This window comes from Diospyros lotus, chromosome 13, assembly GCF_014633365.1.
Source record: "Diospyros lotus cultivar Yz01 chromosome 13, ASM1463336v1, whole genome shotgun sequence".
Classification (NCBI taxonomy): domain Eukaryota; kingdom Viridiplantae; phylum Streptophyta; class Magnoliopsida; order Ericales; family Ebenaceae; genus Diospyros; species Diospyros lotus.
The window spans coordinates 36,778,492-36,795,304 of NC_068350.1; the positions used below are offsets into that span (position 1 = coordinate 36,778,492).

Genomic DNA, 16,813 nt, shown 5'->3' on the forward strand with positions numbered 1-16,813 from the left:
AAAACCTCTCGCCAATTAATTTCCTTGCGCCTCGCGCACTTACTCGTCAATTGACTCACATACATGTCAAACTTCTTAGTCCATGTTTCAAGACGGGCTGAATGAAGAGCCCACTAGCCAGTGCCGAGAGCGCACAGATGCCAAGGCACACCGCAGGCACGCACTACCAGCCACGGTTGGACAAAGGCATGTCCGTGAGCTTATCGACAACCCAGACTTTGGCCTCCACCCCAACACTTTAAAAACTTTTGAAATATCTTAAAAACAACTCATCCAGTTATGTCCTAGTCGTCACAACGTACCACTTGTGTGAGAGATTGACAGATAAAGCTCTCAAATTTTGGTGGGACATTATGCACAAATGAGCAAAACGTTGGATGGTTGCACCATGTGGTGTAGGAATTTGTTTTTTAAGAGTTGTATTCTACCCGTACAAATAAGAACTCACTCGTGTCTATTCTATCCATTCTCATGTTAAAGCAAAAACCTGAAACTTTAAGCTTGTATGGAATAGGCATCAATATCATTGCAATTCCCACAGAAACTTCGGCATTACAATATAAAATCAATTCCAAAACAAAAGATATTTCAACCACAACTTACTCCAACGTAAGATAAGAGCCAATCAAGAAGTACATCAATTGTTTGTTCGAGTAAAAGTAAATTACAACCACCTTAGAAAGCATGGTTTTTGTAGGGAAAAACATCAAACAAGCAGCTGCAAAAAACTGAATGGATCTTGATGCAAGTGACAGTACACCATGCAAATGGACGTTAGTACACACAAAAGTAGTGGCGATACAATAAAAATTCTTCAGGACCATCCCAAATAGGATTGCACAGTAGCAGGGAAATCAGGAAATTCTCAACATGATTCTTATTCTTCACGACATGTTTTATATATACAAGGGCAAAACGCAGGGGAAAATTTCTCAAATAACTGTCAAAGTGGTAAAGAAAAGAACCTAATTTCTACAGGTAGAAGTGGTGTCAAAGGATTGTATTTTGTTGCAGTTAACGTGTATCAGCATGGCATATTTCCCACTTGTGCGTTAATTTCCCACCAGTTTTTCTCGACAAAAAGAAATCATTACATGATCTTAACACAGGCCTGCAGGCTGTGTCATTTCAACTAGGTACACGCATTTTGCTCCAATCTTCAAGCCATTTCAGGCCCACTAGGGAGAGCCTCATAGCCATCATGGTGCTTGGGAATCCGCCATTTTTCAGTAGGGATACACTTCAGAACAACCGATACAAGCATGCTTACTGATCCAATTAAGATGCTTAGCACCCATAATTGCCAGCTCAATGGCACAGTGGTGGCGAAGGTGCCCAAGAACTCAACAATAATGGCTTGGAATGATACTGTGGACACCATAACTATTATGAATATCCAGCTGTTAAACATGCCGCGGAAGACATTGATCTTCTCAATGTCACGGCTGTTTATCTCATTAAACACCTGGTAAACAAAACCAAAAGGGCAAACCAGCTCCATAATGGGATATAATGTATATTAACCAAAGGAAAACTGTTAACACTTGCATTTTGTTTCCTTTTTTGGGATTAATTAATGAACGTAGAGAACACCATAAGAATTTATTATTTTGATCAACTGTTGTAAGAAAACAAGCAAGATCCACAGTTTTGCTGCGTAATTGTTGTGCAAAAACTTGTGTTGTTTCATAAAGAGCCACAATATGTGAAATTAACAGCTCATAAGAGCAGAAGGAATTGCAATCCAAAATATTTTTAAGGAAAGAGTAAGATTAAGCCCAAAAATGTACGTGTGGCATACCTGACAAAAGACGAAGGTGTTAAATATGAAGGTGTTGAGAACAACAGATGCATCTGGACCTTCAAGTTTCAAGAGATTTTTCCCATCAAAGTTGAGAACTCCAAGGACAGCCAACTGATAAATACTCTGACCGAATATATTTCTCCACATTGCATTGGTAATAAAACTCACTCTTCTCCCAACAGGAGGCCTATTCATAAGCGCATCATTGGGTGGTTCTGTGGCCAGTGCCAACGCACCTAGAGTGTCCATGATTAGGTTGACCCATAACAACTGCACAGCAGTAAGGGGAGCAGATCCTGGAATTTACAAGGAAAATTGTTATTTCCATTGTTATTAATAATGGTGTCACTATCATTGTTATTGAATGGATAATCAAAGAAAGGGCAGGCAACCAGCTAGGGATTCACAAACCTGAGATGCATGCAGAAACAAAATTGATCGTAAGAGCAACAATATTGACAGTCAACTGGAACTGCACAAATTTCTGAATGTTGATGTATACAGCTCGTCCCCATTTGGCTACATTTACTATGGTTGTAAAATCATCATCCAATATGATCACAGAAGCCTGTTCCTTTGCAACCTGGAGATAAAATTCACAAATAGTTCAGTAAAAGAAAAAGCTAGTCAAAAGAATATTAAGGAGATCACCAAGAAATGCAACTGAGCCTTTGCAACAAGTTCAAGTGTCTAGAAAGTCTACAGTGCGATAAACTTCATATAAAAAAGAATGCCTTATAAGCAAAAACATTGGGAAACTTGTCCATGATGACTTGCCCTAGTAAATGTTGTATTGTAGTCGTGTACGTGCTTGTGATTTCTTGTATTGTCAAATGGGGGAGACAGGGAAACACATAACAACGTACACTAAAATAGTGTACTAAAAAGGAAAGTACATATTTTTCAAAAGACCACACTACTTAAACTATTCATACCTTCATATATATATATATATATCTATATTTTTCTCAGACTACTAAGACCTCAAATTTTACCATATATGAAGAAAAGCTAATTTGAGCATTTTATGAACCCCATAGTTCTACGAATTAGTATTGTTAGTCTGTAAATCAAGCTGTAGTCCAAAATCATAAATTTCATCCTGTGGGGTTCCTGGTATTTTCATATTTCTTTAAGATTCAAGAATAACTAGCCATTGCATTTGATCTTTGTTATGAGATTTTATATCTAGAGTGTGATTAGCCCTACTTCACTAATAATAAATTAACAGGAGGATGTTGGCAAGAGGTAGAGTTCATTGCTTCTGCAAAATCTTAAAACTTCTTTTCCACAACTATACAGAGTAAGACCTTAAATTAAGCAAGCACTACTGAACTTTATCTTTTCGTATGATTGACCACCCACTCTAGTTCCAAGAATTCCTATGTTTCCCAACTTCCTCATGAACTATTTTCTCTCTTTAAGTTTGGCTGCCCACTTTAAAGGTGCAATTTTACCATCGTAGCTCCAGCCCAAGCTTCCCATCACTTAAAAGAGTGTACTGCTCTTTCTTTTTTTACTGAGTATACTCACTCTGGTTTTATTTCATTGGATTTTCACTTTACCAATCTTCTTTATATATTTTATCTTTATTATAGGGCATTAGGCTTTCTCCCTCAGGATCGTTCTCAAGTGTAATACATCTTTTCCATAAGAACGCCCACTTCAAAAAAGGAAGACTGGGTGGTCTGGCTCCAGGTGTGCTCCTGAGAAGTATCTCCTTGGAAGGGCTGTGTGGAGTAAGCACTCAAAATTGTTTACATATCAAAATTAACATTATATTGAAAAATGTATCCAATTAAAACTTTGTTTGCAAGTATGTGGATGTATGTAATATCAACATGAGTCACCATATCTAAATCATTTATCCCGTTAAACATGTATCAGAATAATGAGAACTTTCTACTCAAAATGATGACTCCACTTATAGTTAACTTATTTCTCCGTTCAATCTAGGGAGCTGGGCCAACTGGCCATGTCCCTGCTCAAGCTGTGGGTGGGCAAGATGGGAGAAAGGGAAGCTTTATATTATACTAGCTACAGTCTAACTATCTAGACTTTTGATAAAGAAACTGAGAACACTTTTTAACATGAGTGTGGCGTACTCCTTAATGAGTACTCACTACTCAACCTAAAATAAATATATGACAAGAAAAAAAGTAGCCTTTTCTCTTATTCTAATTTCCAATTTTGGCTTGGCAAGATACATATTTTAACCTTGTACTTGCATGTTTTTTTCATTTAGACAATCGAACTTTTTATTATTTCAAAGACACCCTTGAATTTGCAATTTCGAACCAATTACACCCCTGAATTTTTTGTTATTTCAACTATACCCCTGAATTCATTGTTCTCAACAAATTTGTCGAAGTGTGCAATTGACTCGAAATTGTATAGTTTAGTGGTGTAATTGAAACAACAAAAAGTTGGAGTGTCTAAATGAAAAAAATTGTATTTGGCCTTTCGGCTTTGTTCTTTAGAGCTAAAGTGCAAAAACATTAGACAAGAATAAGGAAAAGAAGAAACCTCTAGGTGCCATTTCCAGGTCCAGGTCCAGGTCCATGCAGAAGTTTCATATGCTCTGCTAGAAAACTCTCCTAAAAATGATTTTAACTTCCTATTCACAAACTAAGATTTTTGACAACTAAAACCAACATAAGACCTACAAGTGAAAAAATCAATCCCCCAAAATTGACCCATAAAACGACTCATGAGTGAGCACTGAAGTTTGTGCCAAAAGCTTCTGAAATTACACAAATACTAGTTATTGACTTATTATAAACTAGAAAATGCATAAGAAAACAACCAGATTAATACCTAGCTTGACTAACTTTATAATGAGGATTTCAGTAAGACTAAAAACATGATTATACATGAATTCAATCAGTCTTAAGTAGGTTCAACATAAAACTAGGCATCGCCCGAAGTTTGCTTCTTTAATATTTTAATATTTCTTGAGCTTCTGCAGTTGGCATCAATTGTAACAGTGAAACATACAGGTATAAACATTATGCTATTTAATCACCCTAGCCTCTGGCACCATCAATTTGGAGATAACCACATTATAACTTTTATGAGTTATATTAGAACTGTTTAATGTACAATGATATGCTTCAGTTCTTGGGCAATCGAAAATGAGTACTTTTATCATATGCCCAGCCATAGAAGTCTAGACAACAAGCTTTAGAATCCAATTGCAAAAGCAAATAGGTCTTTGACATATACTAAGGTGTGGTTTAATTTCTTTGTTATTACTTGATATTTTTCACTTACCCATAAATTTCATTTAATATTCTTTTTCCTAAATTTTACCAGTCAAGCTAAGAGGAAAAAAGTACTCCCTTGTCTCTTAGAAGAATGATACACTGTGAGTTTGTAAAATGATGGCATAGCCCTGAGATTCTTTCCATTAATTGCTCATCCAAAAAGGAAACAAAAAAAGCATAGTATACTATTAGTGTTTCAAATCCTCCTCGTTGCTATAAATGTAATAAAATATTTCCTCAAATATGTCATAGTGGATTTTTTATGCCCCAACCATCTCCCCTCCATTCAAATTCTGAGGTTTTATTTTCTCATGTTCTAAAGCAGACAACTTCAAAAATTAACAAACAAGAATGAATTAAGAAGGTTAAAATGATGGTTAAAGCAACAAGTCATAAGCAGCTGACTGTTCATGCAAGAATGGGAAAATTTTATGAGAATCATCATAATTATTTTTAGAAAAAAGACAGTAAATTTTCCCATGAAAAAGTAAGAACAAAGGTAAATTACAAACTGAAAAGGACAGACCTCTGTTCCCGCTATGCCCATTGCCAATCCAATGTCTGACTCATGCAAAGCAGGAGCATCATTAGTCCCATCACCAGTAACAGCAACAATCTCTCCCAACATTCTCAAGTGAGATACTAACTTGTGCTTGTCTGAAGGTAAGGACCGCGCCATTACCTGTATTCAAGATCTTAATCACGTCAACGGACAAAGGCATCTTCACCATTATGTATAACTAAAGTTTTAAGAATTTAATGCAATCAACTCCAAACCTGAATTCTAGGTAAGATATTCTTCAAATCTTCAGGAGATTTATTACGGAAATCTGACCCTTCCATGGCCAAACCACCTTCAATAAGTATGCCGCATTCTTTAGCAATGGCTTTTGCTGTGTTGATATTATCACCAGTGACCATTCGGACAGTAATTCCAGCTGCTAAACAAGTCCTAACTGCATCCTTGACTCCTGGGCGAACTGGATCCTTAATTCCAATAATTGCTATCAATGTATAACCAGTATCAGGAATGCTGCCGTCATCAGAAGCATCATCAATATCCTTAAATGCCAAGCAGAGAGTTCTTAAAGCTTCAGACGCAAAACTATTTATGATATCTGCAGCATCCCTTGCCTGTTCTTCTGACATACAAACTGGTTCCCCATTGCTATTTATAATTTTATCACACATAGCTAATATTATCTCTGATGCACCTTTGCAAAATGCTCGGAGGCCACCATCTGGAAGAGAGACAAGAACAGACATCTTTTTCTTGACAGAATTGAAAGGCTCAACCTTCAGTATCTTACACTCCTGGCGTTGGGTGTTGAATTCACCACCCAAAAGCAAGCCATATTCTAACAATGCCTTTTCAGTTGGTGTCCCTATAATGGATTTCTTTCCATCTTTACCCTTGACCACCTCAGAACCTGTATTTTGAAATATAGCCTGCAAAAGGATGGCTAAAACCTTCACTGATACATCTGAACTCAAAATGTCTCTACCTTCACTGCCTATTATTTGTTTCTCTTTTCCACATAGCCATATCTTATCAACTACCATGTGGTTTGTTGTCAACGTTCCAGTCTTGTCTGTGCAAATGCAAGTAGCAGAACCCATTGTCTCACATGCTGCAAGTTTTCTCACTAGTGCCCTGTCATTCATTAACTTCTTCATTGCAAAGGCAAGACTTAATGTCACTGCCAAAGGTAATCCTTCTGGAACTGCAACAACAATTATAGTTACTGCAATTGCAAAGTAGTCCAAGAGCTTCAGTGCATCACTGGAAGACCAATCTGTTAACTCATTGTGAAGTAGTTTCTCCATCAAAAACCTTACAACCAGCACCACAAATGTCAATACAGCAAAAGCCAGACCAATCTTACCAATCGTTGTAGCAACACCGTTCAGCTTCACCTGCAGCGGGGTCTCATCTTCTCCCTCTTCCTCAAGGGTCTCCATCAACTTACCCCATTCTGTTCTCATACCAACAGTAGTCACCAGCATCTTACCTGACCCATCTTGCACCTTGCTTCCTCCAAGAAGAAAAGGTTTTTTTTCATAAACATTTACTGGATCACTCTCACCAGACAAACTTGACTCGTCAATTGATAAACTGTATCCTGATATAAATATCCCATCAGCTGGAACTTGGTCTCCCATGGATAGATGAACAATATCTCCAACAACCACGTCATATATTGAGACGTTCTGCCTATATCCATCTCTAGTGACCTGAACAGTGATCTTTTTCTTCTCCGTGTCCAACTCTTTAAATTGCAAGGATTGCTTATAGTCACTGACAGCAGTAACAATAACTACCAAAAGTATACTGAGTATGATTCCCAACCCATCATACGTGCCCTTTGGCCACCCTTCAGTGGCAAGTCCTACACCTACAGAAACTACAGCACAAACTATAAGGATTATAAGGGTTATGTCATGCAGTGCCTCCCATACAAACATCCAAAAACTTTTAGAGGGTTTCTCTGTGTATCTATTGAAGCCATATATCTTTTGCCTGATAGGTAGCTCACTTGATTTGACACCTTCATCTAATGAAACATTAACTTTTGCAGAAACTCCCTTTACTCCTCCAATGAATTCCAGTCCCTCAAAGGAATGGCTACGAAGGAAAGATGCAAGTTCATTTGGATGAATTCTAAAGCCTGCTGCTCTAGCTTCTTCCGACAGGTCATATCCTACACCACCAGCTGTAGCGAAAGAAAAATAATACATAAGGCAGAATGAAAAGGGTACTTGAATCTACCAAATCAAATATGCTTAAATAAAAAATAAATTTGAAGATATACCATCAATAAACTTGAATGCTGCCTTTTGGACATAAAGAAGAACTCGTAATTGTTCCTGGCAAGACAGGCAGACAGATAGGATTAGTGATGATTAAAAAATTATGACGTAGTAAAACTAATTACTGTACAGATTGATGAGAACTTTCTTAGCCTTTGTTCAGATATCATTGTAAGCTGGAAATATTGCACAGACAGAAGTATCCTTTCATTTCTAATGGAGGCCTAAAACATATCAACTGAAGGTAAAGAAGATGGATAATCAATTACATGCAAAGATATACATTATTTTTCTGAATCAGTGCGTGCTGCCAAAAGTTTTTGCCTTTTCTTTCTCCATTTACAAAGGTATAGAAATTAGCATGAATTGCAATATACAGTAGAAATACTAAGTTCTAGGTCTACTAGGGCAAGTATGTCAATTTTGGTTGACAAATCTTAATATGAATAAGATAAGCCTCAAATGCAGAGCCTGAGGAAAAAGTTCCGCCCATGGTTTGGTAAAAGTGAAGGAAAAGAAGCAAAATTCAAAAATTCTTTCACCTTTATGCTTTGAATCAGTAAATGAGGGGAGAAAAATAAGCATAATAGATAATTAAGGATGCATCAAATAGTAAAACAAGGAGACTAAATGAATCCCAGATCCCTTTAGTAGCACAGATAAAGTGCATGTCAACCCAAGTAAAAATTATAAAGGAGTCTAGAGTTCTATGCAAACATTTTTTAAATCTTAAGTGTTCTCTTCTATTTTTCTCCCTCTTTTATTCCCTTTAAAGCTAAAATGGAAGTTTTATCAAATGATATAACACCACCTCTATCTATGGCTCAAAATGTTGGCTAGTTAAAGTACAAATATGTGCAAAATTTGTATAATTGAGATGAGAATGTATGATTGATTTGCTGCTATACAAGAAAAGATAGAATAAAAAAAGATTTTATATGAAATAAGGAGTGGCACATACGGAAGATAAGATACGGGAGATGTGGTTAAGATATTTAGACATGTGAGAAGACAATCTAGACGTACACCAATGAGGTGAGTGGATAAAATAGAGATTTTTTGGAAAAAGAGGGAGAGGAAGATCAATTAGAGCTTGGTGAGAAACCCTTAAACATAACATGGAGTATAATTGCCTTACAAAAAATATGGCCATGGATATAGATGGTTTATTTTATCGTTGTCTAACTAGATTTCAGCATTGGAATCTGAATTTAATGCATGGTAGATATGGCACACAAAATTGTAGCCACAAGCAAACACTATAAAAAGACACTTTGAAGTGAACATGGGCAACCAACTGAACCTTTTTGATAAGGTGTTATGCAAATGCCATGTATATATGCAATCAACTCACTCTAACCTTTCCAGTTAGATGCTAAAACATAATCCTGTTGAGAACACATAAACATCATTCAAATGTAACCAATGCTAGTACAAGATACAAGAATACATATTTGCTCAAATGAACCCATATGTTAAATATGTATGCTGTTGAGCAAATATGTATTCAGTGAGTTATACTTTTCCTGGTATTTGGAGAATCTGTTTGCATTCCCCTTTGGTGGAAAATATGTTGGATGATACAACAAAATCAAGTAACATCATGGTTTATATCCAGGTTTTCCCTTACATTATGTTCAGCTCTCCATCAAGGCTAGGACAGAAAAAAGGAACCCCTCTTCTTTGTATCACTAATAATAATAAGTTAGGAAAAAAAGTCTAATTATACCTTATATTCTCAAATACTTTACACCCATGCCATTTTAGTCACTAAATTTTCAATGGTATAAGCCCTCACCTACATTTTCTTTTTCATACTTCAATTTGGTTTAGCTGTTAAATTCTACTCTTAACTTTTACTGTGAAAAAATCCATGTGCTTCGGTGGAGGGGATGCCATAAACACATAAATTCATTCATCTCTTCCTAAAATGGATGAAATGAGACTTTGTGAAAAGAGAGAGGTTGCAAATTAAAAAATAAAAAAATGATCACTTAAACTAGTTCATAACATCAATATGTGCAATAATTATAATAACAATAAACTAAAAAAAAAGATCAATTGATAATTCAGTACAAAACAAATAAAGATAAACTAATAAACGTTAATGCTTATAACAATAACCATAAATTAATAGATAATAACATTTGTAAAAGTTATAAATTATAAACATCAATTATCTTCTCTCTTTTTTCCATTAAAAAAATTATCTTCTCTCTTCACACAAATAGTATTATAGTTATAAAATGGAAATATTAATCAAAAACTAACAACCGGTCAATTCTTTTTTCATATTTCTGTAGATCAATTAAAAATTAATTAACTAAATAATAATAAATTTCTTATAATGCTACATTAGTAAGTAATCACCTTCCCTCATACTAACAATTTTATGTCAACATATTAGCAAAAAATCAATAACTAATTAATATTTTTCATATAGTTTTGAAGATTAAATTGAAAATTAATTGAATTATTAGTTAATATTGACTGATACTGAATACTATTTTCAGAAAGAATAATGGGAAACCAAGGGAGCAAGGTTTCATTTTTTTTTTTTTTTTTTGTGCTTATTTTTCTAGATTAATGAATGATTACCTAAGGATTATTAGGGGGGAGCAAGGGGTTATATAGATTTTTTTTCTTTTTCCAATCTATAAACATATTAGTCATAAATTTGCTAAATAATTAACTGGTTATTATTTTTGGTTAGTATTTATCCTGGTGTCTCTTTGCTCCCATTTCAATAAGAAGTAGGGTAAATTTTCATTTTTACCCTTTTTGTATGCACATAGGACATATTTCTTTCTATCAAAAAAATAAAACACATCTTGAGTAGATCAAATTAAAGAGTTAAATATATGATGTTGAATGAGACAACTAAATTCAAATATTATATTGGATGTCAAGTGTTCGGACACTAAATATAATTATCTTGAAGGGAAAAGGTCTGAAATTAATTTAGTCCATCCAATTCAGAACAAATTTGTAGAGTGCTTTTATACTTGTTATGCCAGTACAGAAACCATATTAAAGTTTTGTTGCAAGTACAGAACCATTTGGTTTTTAATGTTTGTAGTAACACTAACATGAACTAACTTCTTTTTAGTGACCTGTTCACCATGTACTTCACATATTTTCTCTTGTTTCTGGCCATAATATTTGAACCCGACATCATTCCTAGCTTCAAAATGTTAAATGTTGCAACGTGTACTAATAGACAATAACACTTGTAGAAAGTGGCAAATACAAAAGAACAGAAAAAAAATAAAAAGTTCTAAGGGCACAGGTACCCTATGCAATTGCAAAATGTGTGATGCACCACTATGAATAATATATTGTACAACACAAAAAGATGTATTATACACATGAAAAATCTCTGCATAAAGACTATATAATATAATTTTTATACATATCATATACCCTTTGTCTTATACCTCACACCCTTTACATTATACATGATATATTAATAGCATAGATACAATGCAATTTCCCCTCTCTCTACATAACAGAACGGAAGGTGTGAAAGGGACTGCATCAAGATAGGAACACGCTACTTGTTGCCACAAAATACTCAATCCAGAAGACATACGGAACAATATTAGTGGAAATTACACAAATTAACCATCACTAAAATATAAAATTCGTTTTTAACCACTTTTCTAGAAGAAAAAAAAAAAACACGTTTTTGTCCTTCCCAAACAAATTAATTGCATGTTATAGCCACTTTACCAGTTTTGACTCCACCATCTAATCTTTCAAATCCACACTTTATTTAAGAATTCAAAATCAAAAGTAAAACATTAAAATACCAAACTACCCCACCATTTGAAAACAAAACAAAACACATTTTCCAATAAAGCCCCATGGCCAAACCCCCAAAGCCACAACCACCGCCGCAGCCTACAACACCGCCACCGTCGTGCAACACCACCACCACCAGTTGCCTGCAACACCACCATCAGATTGAAAGGAAAGCATCACTAGAGATTATTTTAGTGATAATGGAACCCACGAATTGAAAGGAAAAAATAAAAAAAAATGAAAAAATAATAACCGAACCTAGTTGGCCACTAAACTTGATGACCAGGTTTAGTGGCCAACTAAACCAGGAATTGAAATTAAATCACTTTTTTTTTTTGCCAAGGGATTTTCCTAGTTACCTAATAGGCCCAAAATTAAATTATTGTTTAAGAATTGCACTTTTATTTGGATAAAAAAATATCATAACATCATTTTGGTCCAATATTCATGGTTAGTAGGTAGTTAGAACACTTGATCAATAGTCCCACACACCAAGTGACCGATTTTGTTGGCATTATATGTTCAATTAACCCAGATAATGTAACTAGATATCATTTTAGTGATAATGGAATCCATGGATTGAAAGGAAAAAATAAAAAATAATAATAATAATTGGGCTTAGTTGGGCACTAAACTTGATGACTAGGTTTAGTGACCAACTAAACTCGATGATCGGGTTTAGTTGGCCCACTAAGCCCGAAACTAAAATTAAACCACTTTTTTTTTCCTATGGGTTTTTCTAATTATCTAATAGGCCCAAAATTAAATTATTGTTTAAGAATTGCAATTTTATTTGGATAAAAAAATATAATAACATCATCTTGATCCAATGTTCATGGTTAGTAGGTAGTTAGAACACTTGATCGATAGTCACCTAATGGCATCCCACACACCAAGTGACTGATTATGTTGGCATTCTATATTCAATTAATCTAGATAACGTAACTAGAGATCATTTTAGTGATAATGGAACCCACAGATTGAAAGGGAAAAATAAAAAATGAAAAAAAATAATAACCTAACTTAGTTGGGCACTAAACCCGATGGGCCAACTTAACTTGAAACTAAAAATTAAACCACTTTTTTTTTTTTTTTTTTTTTTTTGCGTTGGGGTTTTCCTAGTTACCTAATAGGCCCAAAATCAAATTATTGTTTAAGAATTGCACTTTTATTTCGATAAAAAAATAAATATCATAACATCATCTTGGTCCAATGTTCATGGTTAGTAGGTAGTTAGAACACTTAATCAATGGTCACCTAATGACATCCCACACACCAAGTGATAGATTTCGTTGGCATTCTATGTTCACTTAACCTGAATAACATAACTAGAGATCATTTTAGTGATAATGGAACCACAAATTAAAAGAAAAAATAAAATAATAATAATAATAATCGGGCTTAGTTGGGCACTAAATTTGATGACTAGGCTTAGTGGCCAACTAAACTCGATCATTGGGTTTAGTTCGCCACTAAACTCGAAAACTTCGTGGCCAAAAAAAAAAAAAAATAGTTTAAAGAAACTTGATGAATACGACTTTAATGAGGTCTTAGCTACAATTAATGAAGAAGGTTGAATAACCCAACAAACAAAAAGATTGAAGGGAGGAATAATGGTTAAGTTTAGATAGTTTCAACAATGGAGAAAGTAGAGAGCAAATGTTGGAAAGGAAAGGTGATGTGAAAGAAATAAGAATATTTTGGAAAATGAGGCTAAGGGCAATATAAGTTTTTCATTTTAAAATGTCATTAAGGGTATTTTTAATATCTTACATAAAAATAGTTATAGAATATAATTAATTTGTTTGACCGAATGAAATCATTTTTTTTTCAAGAAAGTGTTAAAAAATAATTGTGTCTATTTGTTTTAGATTAATTATGAATTCTTTTCGCAATATTATAATGAAAAGTAGACAGAACCCCATCTAGTTTCTGTCTTTTTGTTCAACCATTCCGGGTGTACTTTAATGTCCTTCGGTTGACATGACGACGTGATTACAGTGCCAGGAAACTTCAGGGAAGTTTCCTGCCTTGCAATTACAGGAAAGCCAAGTCAAGGATAGGGACTTTAAATTAGTATAAATCCTGTTCGTTAGCCTATACATGCAGGCCTACTAGTCCCCACTAGAAGACACCCAAAACACATGGGGGGGGGGGGGAGAGAGAGAGAGATACGTGGCATATTCTTTCTTTCACGTCGGCAATGCTAAGCATCGTGTTTCATTTTCTAAAGGGCATCCATATATGACTATTACATTCTTTATTGTAAATTTCCGGTATATAAATTTTGTACCAATATCATTCTCGTGTTGTAAATTTTTAGCTCAAAAATACCACTTCAACTGATTATGAAATAGGGAATAAGTCTTCGTTTTGCAAGCAGGGCCACCTATTGGTGTCATTTTCGTTGGCTTTCTCCTTCTGGAATGGCCAGAAGGTATGCTCGGACATTACTTTGGCCTGACTTTTATGGATGAGAGGGGTCCCAGAAAGAAATAAAATGGATTCGCGAAAGGGACAGACCATGAGAACAATACAATGGAAAATCGCTGGGAAATTATGTGAGGAGTTTCATGAAACACGCGCAAGAAAAAAACAAGGGATTTGAGAAAATTGGAGATGCTTACAAAACGGTGAGAAGTCAAGATTAAAACTCAAAAAGTGAATTTTCGTTTTTCTTTAGGAAAATTTAATTTCGTTTATTTTTGCTGCAAAATCAAGAAAAATTCAGATAGCTCGGTCTACAAGACTACAAAACACCATTAACTGCGTTCATATTTATTGAAAAATATTATGTTGAAAAGCAACTATCAAGACTCAAACACCATAGAATTTATATTATATCAGCGTGGCATGCTATCGAAAACCTATATGAGGGTGGGTTCATCGAGAACAATTCGAATGATATTGAATACGAATTAAATTTACTGCACCTAACAAGAATTAAGTTCAGTTTGGTTAGATTACAATTTCGAAAAGCAAACAATTTCTTTCAAATGAGGGTGAGGATAGGAAAAATCTGGATTGATGAAACAGAAATAACTAATCAGCCTAGCCAGACAGGCCCTAAGAAATGAGTGAGCCAAACAGGGCGTTAGAGTATCTCTAATGTTGGGCACCAAATTTGACACCATTTTGGTTTGCTAACAGTAGTTTACACCAAATTTGAGTTCACTCCAATGAACACAATACCAAATTGGTGCAAAAGTCATCTTTAAAGAATATTTTATAAATAATTATTTAATCAATATTAAGTAATTTATTTAACATAGCATAATATTATTAAAAATAATTAATCACATTAAAATAATTTATTTTAAAATTATAATAAGAGGGATAAAATTAGAAATAAAATCAAAAATCAAATTTGGTGTTGGTGATTGGAGTTTGCGCCGAACACCAAATTGGAGTTTGTGCCGAACACCAAATAGGGAGTTCGATTTTGTTAAAGCAGGTGCACATCACCTCCGTTGAATTGGAGGGCAAATTTCCGTTGAATTGGAGGGCAAATTCGTCAATTTGCCCTCCAATTCAACGGAGGCGATGTGCACCTGTGAATTTGCCCCCCAATTAAACGGAGGCGATGTGCACCTGCTTTAATTTGCCCTCCAATTCAACGGAGGTGATGTGCACCTGCGCTAAAGCAGATGCACAAAATGGCACTCCCAAATAGGTGTATTCGAGAGCATTTTAACACGGTGGTGGGCACCAATTGGTGCTCCATTGGATATGCTCTTAGAGAGAAAAGTGACTTTTTAGAGAAACAGGAAACGGTGCTTCCGAATCCTACGTGGCATCAACTTATTGACTTATCGATTGAATATGGAAACCCCACGCGCCACATGGAGAGCAATAGGAAAGGGCAATAATCAAGCCCACCCAATTAAACGAGGAAATGCGGTCCGTGGAAGCACGAGGAAGCCAAAGAAAAAGGAGTGGAGGAAAGGCAATGGAATCCAAGCAAAAATCATCCGTTTGGATAGCCATAGAATCCAAGTCGCGACTCATCAAACTTACTAGAATGCATTGAATAAGAGTTTCCCGAGCAATCGCACAACAGAAAGCTTCTTGATCCGATCCTTCAACTTCGATGTTCTATTATTACCTTCAACTTAACTCTTGTTTTTAAGCGAGATACAGAGATATATATAAACACCAACCTGGAAGTTGAGCATCTTTTTCCTGGCTGCGTGTCTCTTGACGAGATCCACCACGTTCCGGAACCGTCTCCTGCGGTTCTTGACGATGGTGACGGCGGCTCTCCACCGCCTCAGTGCTTCCTCCGGCGGATTCTTGGCCGGGATTTCGAAATCCTCCAATTCGAACAGCTTCACCATCTCTTGCAAAAATATCCACAAGACTAGCAAGCAAAAAACCTAATCTATCTTACATATGCAGTATATATATATATATGGATATACTGCAGAGAGAGAACACGGACTCTGACTACAGCAGCATTGACGACGTGGCAACGGGGGATTTTAATTTGTGTACTTCCTTTTCGGGTAAATAGCCAAAATAAATAAATGAAAAATAAAGTACAAGTTTTGATTTTTTTTAATTGATTAATTATTTAAAATTATTAAATAGGAATTTTTTTTTTATGAGTATGGCCCCTAAATTATAAATTTACATCAAATTGTAGACCTGAGTTACTGACGGATCTATTACATCCTAGAAAATGTTATTGGTACACCCATTTTATATATTTTGAGCTACAAAATGGGATATTATGACAAAAAACCCCTCATGAGGCACATAAAAGCGCGTGAGGCGCATGGAGAGGCGCAGAGTATTTTGGTCATAATACTCCTTGTGTAGCCCAAAATGTACAAAAATAGTGTACATGTAACATAATTCATTACATCCCCGAAACTCTAATATTTTATTATATATTTTGGTAGGATAGAAGTTCTCATCTTATTTTTTAACTTAATGGAACTTAGTGGGTATCAGAACAGAGTCGAAACACCTTGAATTCATTCATCTATAAAATTTGGCCCAAGTTGAGAGTGTTGGATTGTGACCGACTCCCAATCCCATATTGTTAATTGAGTGGGATGGGAAGGGTCCCTTCCCATTATAAAAGCACTCACCCCAATCATCCCATGATTTTGTATTTCTCTCA

The 16,813-nt window shown here is 35.2% G+C and overlaps 1 protein-coding gene across 2 annotated transcripts; it reads right to left on the reverse strand.

Moving 5' to 3' along the window:
• Positions 1-843: 843 nt before the first annotated feature.
• On the reverse strand, positions 844-16,132 carry LOC127788437 (calcium-transporting ATPase 4, plasma membrane-type-like). 2 transcript variants are annotated; one of them, XM_052316691.1, is made up of 8 exons: positions 15,846-15,994; positions 11,707-11,828; positions 7,884-7,938; positions 5,848-7,784; positions 5,597-5,752; positions 2,216-2,387; positions 1,802-2,100; positions 844-1,465 (listed from the first exon to the last, which is right to left on the reverse strand). In XM_052316691.1, the coding sequence occupies exons 2-8, from the start codon at positions 11,707-11,709 to the stop codon at positions 1,160-1,162; spliced, it is 2,928 nt and encodes a 975-aa protein (XP_052172651.1). In that variant the 5' UTR covers positions 11,710-11,828; positions 15,846-15,994; the 3' UTR covers positions 844-1,159. The 2 variants fall into 2 exon arrangements, with proteins under 2 accessions (XP_052172651.1, XP_052172650.1); XM_052316690.1 differs by lacking the exon at positions 11,707-11,828 and having other exon boundaries at positions 15,846-16,132.
• Positions 16,133-16,813: the final 681 nt, after the last annotated feature.

Bases quoted from the DNA above. Each gene is read 5' to 3' on its own strand.
- LOC127788437 (XM_052316690.1), bottom strand. From the start codon at position 16,022: ATGGTGAAGCTGTTCGAATTGGAGGATTTCGAAATCCCGGCCAAGAAT. The intron at 7,939-15,845 runs GTTGGTGTTTAT...CTGTCTTGCCAG, and splicing joins AAAAGATGCTCAACTTCCAG to GAACAATTACGAGTTCTTCT. The intron at 5,753-5,847 runs GTTTGGAGTTGA...TCTTGAATACAG, and splicing joins ATATCTTACCTAGAATTCAG to GTAATGGCGCGGTCCTTACC.